We start from the raw sequence: 10,908 nt of genomic DNA on the forward strand, positions 1-10,908 counted from the left end.
GTGCGTCAAGACTTGTCTGGTTAGTTTTAGATAATATATTAAAATATTAGATTGGATCATATGCAAGACGAGGGTTCTTTACATTTTGAATTAGTGTTATATTCATGTTTTTATGTAACACGGTTCTCAAAAACTTTTGACCGAGAAAATAGGGTATAAAGAACTAAAATGAGTGCTACCTCAATCTAAAATGCGAAGTGCCATTGATTTCACTTTCAAGTCATTGTCCATTTAATCAAAATACTACCAAAAATCAAGAAATATAATGATTGCACCTTGAATGGGGAGGTCATTGCATTATGAGCCTATAATAACATGATGACAAAGTTCGATAGACGGTTACAGAATAGTTGTAAAAACGTTTCACTTCTATCTATTTTCTATCTTAGAATTTTGTTCCCCAATAAACAATAGTGAGAAATATTTACACCAAATAAACTTCCAGATTGTCTACCATACTGGTCTTCCAGTAATTTTTGATGGTTGATTTGCCGAGCCCTCTCTCAAAAGTTTCGCATCTCGTGTAAGCTCAAGTACATGCTTCTCTATCACAGACCACATGGAGGACTTTCACCACCCCTCAGCTCTTCTCCCACCATTGTTCCTGCAACAAATTGTGAAGTGAACAAGTTACCCAATGGCAGTGCACTGGTCTAAGTCGAGTTACCTATGCATCAATTGCGTAAAAAAAAAATTCCCCAAAATTGTAAAATGACAGTAAAAAATGAAGGCTATTTAAGGATTATTGTTACCATTAACAAAATCTGGAGTTTAAGAGCACCTTGTGAATAAAAGAAACAAGGAAAAGTTGCTGAGAGCATACCTTCGAAGATTCGAGCTCCACAAAACAGCATTCCCATTCTTGACTCATATGTGATTTCTGGCAAAAATTACAAATACCTGCATTTTGATTTGCATCAATCAAGTTTGATGTTTACTGGTACAAATTGAACCTTTGACATTTCCTGAAAAGGTGAAAATGAAAAAATAAGGGTAAAGGCCAATTTTAAAAGAATCATCTCCTTTCTATATTTACATTCATGGAAGCTGCACAAGCAAAAAACATATATATCTATATAAAAATAAAAAGGAAAATGTGGTTTTACAACACATTTTTACTCTAAAATAATACTTAAAAAGAGTATAAAATCTAAAATAATACTATAAGGTAGATGCAATTCGTAGAATGAAATGTGCAATATTTTCTGTTTCTAGCACTGATTCGTCCATCCAGTCTTGTGTAACTGTCCCATAAAAAATAAAGTAAAATATATACAAAAAAGAAAAAGAAATTCCAATTGAACTTAAAAAAAAAAAAGAAAAAGAGAGAAAATAAACAAGAGAGAAAAATAAGATGATGTTTTACAGTGTTCAACAAATTCAGATCCTAAATGATGGATTTACCTTGTATGTCACCAACTCACCTCCATTAAACAGAATCTTGGCCCCTTTTCTTCCTGTAAATTGCAGAAACTTGAAGCTAATTAATATGATACAAGGGCCTTAATCTGAACAAATCAATTCAATAATTTCTAGAAATGAACAGAGAGAAGCATAAGATATGGTGTTCGACAAATCCAAATCATAAAGGATGAATTTACCTCGTATGTCACCAATTCACTGAAATATGAACATTTGGGATGTGAGCAATCTTTGGCCAATCTTCCCCTGTTCCTCTCTGGCATTTATCATTTATCACGTCCGCACAACGTGTAACGAAGTGAGCCCATCTAACCACTCCGGTAAAGGCATCAAATTGTGACAGTTGTGAATCCGTAGAGTTCGAAGCGTGGTAAGATGTTGAAGCCCCACGGGAAGAGATACCAACTTTGGAATACTTTGGATAGACAGATCCGTTAGGTTCCTAAGATATTGCATGCCGTTGTCATCATCTGACAGATCAAGCTCGTCGCAATCCCAAATACTCAAAGAAAGGAGGGCGGTGAGAGGCCGCAGCACACCGGACAGAGAGGTTAGTCTTCGACAAGAACGAATTTCAAGATTCTGGAGAGAAGTGAGGCTTAGAAACGACTCCTCTGGGAGAGTAACTAGATCGTCAATAACAAATAAATCCAGAGACTTTAAATTGGAAAGAGGAGGAAAAAGCAAAGAAGAAGATGAAGAAGAGGTTGCGAGTGTATCTGTTGGTGGGGTTGGGGACACCAATGTCATCTTTAACTCTTCTTCTACTACCTTCTTGCTGACGTTCCAGAGTTTTAGTTGTTCAACACATGGTTGCAGAATAGGCATTGATGCCAGATTAGGGCAAACTAAGATGGATAATTGGGAAAGAGAAGGAAATGATGGGAGCTTGTTCAAATGTTGTTGTTGTTGGTCCTGTAAAGTTGTTGTTGCTTCTTCTTCTGCTTGGCTCCTCCACCATCCCTTCAATTTAGGCAATGTATAGAGTTCAAGTGTTTTGAGGGATGGGAAGAATGTTGGTGTTGGTGCTGCTCCTCCACTGGATGAAGATGAAGAGCACAGAGAATCCTCACTACCACTCCCACTACTACTCCTGTCCTCCATGTACTCCAAGGAAAACATATGCCGAAGACTCAGAAATTGGAGAGAAGGAAGTTGCCCAAATAGTGGAAGATGTTTGCATCTCTCACACCCGAACATATCAATTCTGACTAGATTTGGGAGAAATGAAGAGAATAAGCCAATTTTATCAACCATCATCCAACTTGGGAAACTCACTCCCCCATAGTACTCAATTGTCAGCTCCTTCAGATTCCGGTGTGGACGTAGGGATTCCAACAATGCCTCATTTTCTTCATCCCTATCAAATTCTAATTCCAGCCTCTTCAGGTATTGTTTGGCCTCCAAGTAGTTTGTTCCCTGCATTCTTCCCCCTGCTGCTGCTGTTACCTTTTTCACATACCCGCTACTACTTGAGTCCTCGCGTCGACGTATACGGATACATAACTTTCCCCTTAAATTGTTTAGGCTTTGTAATTCACTCAACCCGCTGAATGAGTCCACTTCAAATCTTGTTAATGTCAAAAGAGACGTCAACTTACCCAATCCACATGGCATGCCAGTCAATTCCAAGCACCCGTCAAGCTCAAGATGCCTAAGGTTCACCAATTTTTTAATCTCTCTGGGCAATTCTACAAGATCTGTACATTCATTGAGTTTTAGAGTCTGCAAATTTTGCAACTTGGTTATGGAATTTGGAAGAATCTTGATATTACTGCCACTAAGATCAAGATACCTTAAATGTTTCAACTCGGCTATACAATTTGGCACTGTGTTCAGCTTGTTTCTGGAACCTCGCCCATCCTTCAGATTCAGCACACGTAAACATTTATAAGTTGAAACAATTCTTTTCAAAGCTGTTTGTTCTAAATCTTGATCCTTCAAAATAAATGTTCTCAACTTTTTAGCTTTGACCAACCGTGTTGGAATTTCCCATTCTGAATCTACACGAAAACCAACTGACACATGACGGGTTCTTTCGGTAATACTTTCTGCACCTGAATTCAAAGTGGAGTACTCATGCCTTGCACAGTCTGTAGCAAGGTCATGCACAAGATCATGCATTTTGCAACTTTTTATCTCACCCCATTTATCTCTTTGGACGTCTTGAAAAAATGACCTCCTTAGTAAATTCATAAAATACAAATCACCTGCATCTTCCAATTGTTGATTCTCATACACTGATTGAACCAATCCCTCTGCAATCCACATTTGGATTAATTCTTCCTTACAAATTTCTTCATCTTTCAAATATAAAGAACAAAATGCAAAGCATCCTTTCAAATCCGGAGGGAGGTAATTGTAACTTAGCTTTAGTATTGGCAAAATAACATCCTCTGCTTGAGCTATTTTCAACAAATCATTATTTTTGAAAAGCATCCATTCAGCCTCTGTATTTTTATAGTATAGAAGGCTTCCTATAGCTCTTATGGCAAGAGGAACCCCCTTACACTTCTGTACAAGTTCCTTCCCTATTGTTACTCGAAATGGATTCTCCGACTCCTCCACGTGTTTGAATGCCATTTGCTTAAATAAAGACCACGACTCTTCCTTAGACAAGCCTTCTAAGACATATGGTGAATCTGCACTTGTAATATTTGCAACTAATTCACTACGAGTTGTTACTAATATCTTACTTCCCTTTGAACCACCTTGCAACAAATCTCTTAGTTTTAACCATCTTTCACGGTACTGATTCCACACATCGTCCAACACAAGCAAAAATTTCTTTCTGTCAATTTCTTTCCTAAGGGTTTCTTGCAAGTTATCCATGGAAAGGTCTTTTTCAAGCTTTTTGGATCTTGCAGACTCTATGATCTTTTCTACAATGAGTTTCACATCAAAGTCATCAGACACACACACCCACATCTTAAGCTCAAAATGTTTAGTGACCCTCTCATCCTTATATACTAGTTGTGCAAGTGTGGTCTTTCCTAGCCCCCCCATCCCAACCACTGCAACAACTGACACATTATCTTGAACATTACTGTTCTCATGAACATTACTGTCCAATAAAAGTTGGATAACTTTCATTTTATCACCATCCCTCCCAATAACAGATTCTGCCTGAACAAAAGAGCCAGTCTCCTCCCTCTGAACTATAGTATTCTCTATAGTCCGTTCAGTGAGGTGAAAATTTCTCCTATCTTCTGCAATCTCATCTAGTCTCTCCCTGACGGCCTTAATATCACGAGCCATCTTACTACTGTATGCAAGCTGGTTTGAGCATGACAAGAAATTGCGTACCTTCTCTAGCCTTTTGTTCTGAGTCGTAACCTGGCGACGGAGAAGTTCAGTGGAGAAGTCGTCGAGCAAGTCATCGGCATCATAAAATGCATCGTTGGCCTTTTCGAGCCAGTCTTCAACCTCATGATTTGTGGCTTTGTGCTCCTCTGCATCAAGAAGCACGGCTCTAATTGTGGAAACTGTGTCTTTGAGTTTGTCAAGTTCATTGCCGACCCCTGATACAAGCCGGATCTCCTGGACAACCAACGAACCCAACTTCTTTAGGATTTCAGTGACAGTGTTATAAATAAGTGATTCAGCCATTTTCTTGTAAGGAGATGATGATGATATCAGTGATTTCTTTGTGTAGTTTTTTGTTTGTGCAGTTGTTGCAGTAGGCCTGTAAGATGATCTTATAAACCGGTGAAGCAAAAGGATACTTTTTTTAGGAAAAAGTCATTCTTGCCCTTATCGTCTATACCTCTTTTTAAAGTTCTCTTGCTTAGTAAGACATCTCTCTAAAAATTGCTCTTGTAATAATTTACTTACAGGGAATTGTTTTATTAAGAGATGGAGTAGATGGTCAATAAATTTTTATTTTTATTTTTATTATTTTTTTATTTATTACTTTTTTTTTTTTTTGAAATGTTGGACAAGTCTACTCAATGTTTCATAATGGAAACAGGCAATTCAAAGGACGAAAAAAAAAGGCAAGACCATGTGCAACCACCCAAATAATTGAAGGATTAATAAAGTCTAGTCTCCTCAAGTGGGTCCTTGCTGAGTGGGAAAAAAACAAAAAAACAGAAACGAAAATAAAAAGTTGGTGAGTCATAAAGCCAGACCAAGTATTATATCGGGTAAATTTTTTTTATTCACATTCCCGCCACCATGTCTGCAAAAATAAAAAGTTGTCTCTTAAATTTTAATTTGTTACCACACTTTATATATAGAAAAAGTTGGTGAGTCATCAAGCCAGACCAGTATTTCATCAATTTGTTCTACGGCATTTGTTCTATGTGTACAAATAAAAAAAAAGGCTATGTGTACATATGAACATGCAAGTTTGGAGAGAAGTGTGAAAATGAAACCTTCTTTGAAAATGAATCAATTTGTTCTACGGAGATGAGCTCTGTGTGCCACAATTTTCCGAGCTCCCTTGCTATGTCTACAGGAAGGCACCGTCCAGTTACTGTTATTTCATCAGCACCAGAACCAGCACTAACATCCTCAACTCCTACGGAATTTAGAAAAATTTACATCCATTTTTATACAAGCTTGAGGCATATATACTACTAAGTAGGTTTGACTTGATACCTGGAAGAGTCCTGACTATCGTAAAGGTTTCTTCATGAAAAATATTATCAAGGTGATCAAGTCTTAAGCAAAACTTCTGTAAGAAAAATGAGAGAAAACCAGAACACCCAAAAAGTAGTGATTCAAACTCTTGAGTCAATTTTTTTAATAGCTAAACTGAATAAAATGATAAAAGATACAACAAATTAATTCTAGATAGAACATGTAATTGAAGATGATGATAAAACCAGCCTGGTAACAAAATTTGGACGAAGGTGAGAAAATCAAACCTTGAGTACATCTACACTTGACCAGTACCTGAGGATTTATTTGCATAAATAAAGTTAGTAATAAAGAGAGAGAAAATCTTTAATTGCATATGACATAAAACATTGGAAATGAAAATTTTAAAAAAAGAAAAAGAAAAATTGCAAATGGATGATAAAAATTCTGCTAGTAATAAACCAAGTTTTGTCAATATGAACTGAAAAGAGGAAGATTAGGCCCAGAAATTTACTCTTTCTTGCCAATTTGAATCGAAATAATCTCTGCCAGTGTCTTTGCTGCTAAAGGCAGGCCATCACACCTGTGAATAATCTCATCCTTCATTCTTTCCAACCTTTGATAATGATCATCAGTTAAAAATTCCTTTCGTCGAATTGAATCCATGAACATTGACCAGATCAGTGCCTCTTGATTGAATAGTGGCTGGAGTCTGAATAAGTTATTCTCACCCACCATGCTTGTTGCTACTTCTTCGAGTCCACTAGTGACAATTACGACCCCTCCACCTCCCTTTGGCAAACCGTGGCATAGACGGTTCATATCCGTGCGCAGACTAGAACCCAGATCAGAATACCAATCATTCTGGTGCCATACGTTGTCTAGCACAATCAAATACTTTTTACCGCATAGCCTATTCTGCAATTCTATGAGCTGCTCTGGGAGAGAATCAGGAATTATATTGATAATTTGTGCATCATTGCCGTTGGCAGAAAAAGTTTCCAACAATTGCCTCATAAATTCTGACGGACTCAAATTTTGAGAGTGTGTGACCCAAATTATGGGTGAGAACAATCTACAACAGTATTGGTCATTGACAACCATTCGGGCGAGAGTGGTTTTACCAACACCACTCATTCCCACAATTCCAATTGTCTTAATACCATCATTGTCAGCCTGTTCGAGGAGCAATGCTTTGATCTTCCTCAACTCGTCATCGAACCCATGAATCTCGCCTGCAGCTTGTCGTCGTAACCATGAAGGATTCCACACTTTGATAGAGTCTGATAGCAAAGAGATTTCAGCAGCAGCAACATCATCTTTCACCAATTCTAAGTTACGTTGGATTCGAAGCAGTTTCTTTCCGGTTGTATAAATAAACCAACACTTCTTCACATTCGTCATCGTCATCATAATCCTTGTCTGAATCTCGTATGTATGGACATGAAAACTACTTTTCATGTTCTGGATTCTTTGGGTCCTCTCCTTCTGGCTGTCCCTCTCCTTCTCAGCTAACATGATGCACTCCTTCAACTCGTGTATCAGGTCATACAGCCCATTCTTCATTACAATAGGCGTCGAGGGCTTGATAGTCCTCTCTTGCAAAAACTTCTGGATATCATGGAACTTAGGAAGGAGGGGAAATTCACCACGGAATTCGTCCTCTGCTTCTTGGAATTCACGGATGAATCTGTCCTTGAGAAATTGTAAATGATCTGCTGCCATTTGATCTTGATCTGCAATTCTTAGAAATAATAACACACACTCTCTCTCAAGTCTATATATATACTAAATTTTACTGCTTAGTGGCGAATTAAGCAGTTGAAGTACTTACACAACTGCAGTTGCGTCTGGTGGACAGACCTGATTTCTTGGCAACCGGAGATGGCTTCTATTAGGGCATCCGGTATGATAGGTCTAGGTTGGCGGCTATGGATGTCAACTTTTATTGAGAGTCATGTCAATCATTCATTTTTACTGGTACAGTGATGAGATTTTTATGACAATTGGTTGCCTTGAGGCTCTCTATGGTATTGTCTACTCACTCTAATCATGCACAGGATTGGAATGTCAAAATAACACATTAAAGTCTCTAAGCTCTTATTCAATGCACAACCTGCTTCATGGTACCAACTAATCAAAAACCTTGTCTCACTTATTTGTAATATTACTTGCCTAGTGGGGGTACCATGATGGCTCTACCAGACCTGGATGTCAATGATCTAATCCAATGGACCCCATCTCCTCCCAAGTCTTATTCCCTACAGTGTGGTTCAGAAAATGCTACACTTAAGCATAGTGTCTGCTTATGACTTGCAATACAGGAGAAATTGCCGACACTATACAAGGACAAAGCTCCAATGAGACGGAGAAATAGTGGAATCTATTTTATTAAATTATTTTTGAAAGAGAAATTTATAAGCAGACACTATGAAAGAGAAATTTATAAGCAGACACTATGCTTAATAAAGTCTAGTCTCCTCAAGTGGGTCCTTGCTGAGTGGGAAAAAAACAAAAAAACAGAAACGAAAATAAAAAGTTGGTGAGTCATAAAGCCAGACCAAGTATTATATCGGGTAAATTTTTTTTATTCACATTCCCGCCACCATGTCTGCAAAAATAAAAGGTTGTCTCTTAAATTTAAATTTGTTACCACACTTTATATATAGAAAAAGTTGGTGAGTCATCAAGCCAGACCAGTATTAAGGATGGGGATGACAATGGGATAAGTTATTCTTGTGTGTTCTTTTTACAAAGTGTAGTCGTACTTTATTCTTTATTTATTTATTATTTGTATAAAATTTAAACTCTTAGATAAGGCAGTGTGATGGAAATAAAGGTAATAAGAATTGGGCCACACAACCCGGGACAAAGCGAAGATGTACGGTGAGGGAGGGCAAAAATAATTTTTGGAGGGCATTAGTGCATTTTTTTATAATTTTAGGGGAGGCAAATATAATATTTCATGGTTATATTATTGAAAATGAATAAATTGTAAGGGTAGAATGCTATAAAAAATATATATATATATGGATCCGTCCTTACACACAACTACGTGAAACTCTTCAAATAATTGATGGCAAGTCTTCACAAGTGGCCTCACAATCACGTAAAACTCTTCAAATAATTTATAACTAGTCACCACAAATGGCCTCGAAATCACCTAAAACTATTCAAATAATTGATGACTAGTCCCCACAACCACGTGAAACTCTTCAAATAATAGATGACTAGTCTCCACAAGTAGCCTCACAATCACGTAAAACTCTTCAAATAATTGATAAATAGTTCCCACAATCACAAGTGGCCTCACAACAACATAAAACTTTTCAAATAATTGATCGCTATTCCCCCACCCCCACTGCCTCACTGATTGCAAAATCCTCACTGACTTGTAATTGTGTGAAACATAATACAGCCCAAACTACCATTGTAGTTTTGATGACAATGAAACGTGGTTGATATGCCGGATCTCTCTATCGAAAGTTTCAAACGCTTGAAAATTTTCGAAAAAAAATGAGTGGTCTCTATTTGGTGTCCATCATTTCTTGCTTCAAGCCTTCAACCTTTCACCTCTGACTGTCAACTCTACTCATCTGACATTGTCTGGTAAAAAAATATATATTAGTATTTTTTTTATTTTTCATTTCATATTTCAAACACCTTGTTCTTACTTTTTTATTTTTTAATTTAGAAAAAGCCAAAATTGCCCTTATCATCTATATCCCTTTTTAAAGTTCTCTCTTAGTAAGACGCGTCTCCAAAAATTTGCTCTTGTAATAATTTACTTACAGGGTTCAAATACGCAATAAAAAAAAAAAAAAAATTTACTTGCATGGAATTGTTTCGACCATTCTTCTTTAAGAGATGGAGTAGATGGTAAATAACTTTTTATTTTATGATTGCATGAACTTTGGGGGTTTATGCCAATTCCCCGTCTCCCAATAGCATTTCTGACCAAAAGGGGCTCCGATCTGATTCTACAGTTACAGTCTCTTATAAAATAAATATACAACTTTATCAATAGGTCAGTGGTATGAGTCTCTTACCTTTTAAAGAAAAGTTCGGGTTCAAGTCTTATAAGAAACGTGTGTGAGAGTGTTAACAAGGAAAAAAAAAAAAAATTAATAATAATTTACTTGCATGGAATTTTTTCGACCATTGTTCTGTAAGAGATGGAGTAGATGGTAAATAACTTTTTTTTGGTTGAGATATTGGACAAGTCCTTCTCAATGTTTCATAATCTAGTGATGGAAACAGACCATTCAAGGACGAAAAAAAGGCAAGACCATGTGCAACTCCCCAAATAATTGAAGGATTAATAAAGACTAGTCTCCTCAAGTGGGTCCTTGGTGAGTGGGAAAAACACAAAAATACAGAAACGAAAAGAAAAAGTTGGTGAGTCATAAAGCCAGACCATAGGGATGAAAATGTGGTGGTGATCAATCCCCGTTCTACTCCCTGACTATTTTTATGATGAATTTTTCTATGGGATAATTTCAAAAAAATAAAATTTTATGAGTAAAAGGTCAAAAAGGTAATGTCAAACTTTAATTTTTCAAATAAATAAAATTTTATAAAAACTTACGACGACATGAAAATTTATTACAAAATAACCTAACTACCTTCTCCCTCTCTTTATATCTCTTTGTGATCTTCATATCTCTTTATGATTGCATGCACTTTTGGGGTTTATGTGCCCAATTCCCCATCTCCCAAGAGCATTTCTAACCAAAAAGGGCTTCGATCTAATTTTACCGGTACATTCTCTTATAAAATAAACACACATACTTTACCAACATGTCAGCACAATCAGCCTCTTACCTTTCAAAAGAAGGTCGGGTTCAAGTCTTATAAAAAACGTGTGTGAGAGTACTAACAAGAAAAAAAAAAAAAAAAAAA

At 36.8% G+C, this 10,908-nt stretch overlaps 1 protein-coding gene across 6 annotated transcripts; it reads right to left on the bottom strand.

The window, feature by feature from the left end:
* Positions 1-241: 241 nt before the first annotated feature.
* Positions 242-8,121, bottom strand: LOC132299397 (putative disease resistance protein RGA1). 6 transcript variants are annotated; one of them, XR_009480104.1, is made up of 8 exons: positions 6,521-8,121; positions 6,294-6,321; positions 6,025-6,100; positions 5,799-5,944; positions 1,602-4,962; positions 1,425-1,457; positions 824-900; positions 242-604 (listed from the first exon to the last, which is right to left on the bottom strand). XR_009480104.1 is itself a non-coding variant. In XM_059795962.1 (5 exons), exons 1-5 carry the CDS (start codon positions 7,729-7,731, stop codon positions 1,696-1,698), a joined length of 4,728 nt encoding a protein of 1,575 aa, XP_059651945.1. In that variant the 5' UTR covers positions 7,732-8,121; the 3' UTR covers positions 1,601-1,695. The 6 variants fall into 6 exon arrangements, 1 of the variants encoding a protein (XP_059651945.1); XR_009480101.1 differs by having other exon boundaries at positions 824-965; XR_009480103.1 differs by having other exon boundaries at positions 1,405-1,457.
* Between the last annotated feature and the right edge of the window lie 2,787 nt (positions 8,122-10,908).

The sequence above is a fragment of the Cornus florida genome, unplaced genomic scaffold (genome assembly GCF_030987335.1).
Source record: "Cornus florida cultivar Cherokee Brave unplaced genomic scaffold, ASM3098733v1 CherokeeBrave_3.0.0_Hap2_Chr03, whole genome shotgun sequence".
Classification (NCBI taxonomy): Eukaryota; Viridiplantae; Streptophyta; class Magnoliopsida; order Cornales; family Cornaceae; genus Cornus; species Cornus florida.

Coding starts and splice junctions, on each gene's coding strand:
- LOC132299397 (XM_059795962.1), bottom strand. CDS start 7,731: ATGGCAGCAGATCATTTACAATTTCTCAAGGACAGATTCATCCGTGAA. Junction 6,322..6,520: donor ATTCAAATTGGCAAGAAAGA/GTAAATTTCTGG, acceptor ATAAATCCTCAG/GTACTGGTCAAGTGTAGATG. Junction 4,963..5,798: donor TTGATTCATTTTCAAAGAAG/GTTTCATTTTCA, acceptor TTGGTTGTCCAG/GAGATCCGGCTTGTATCAGG.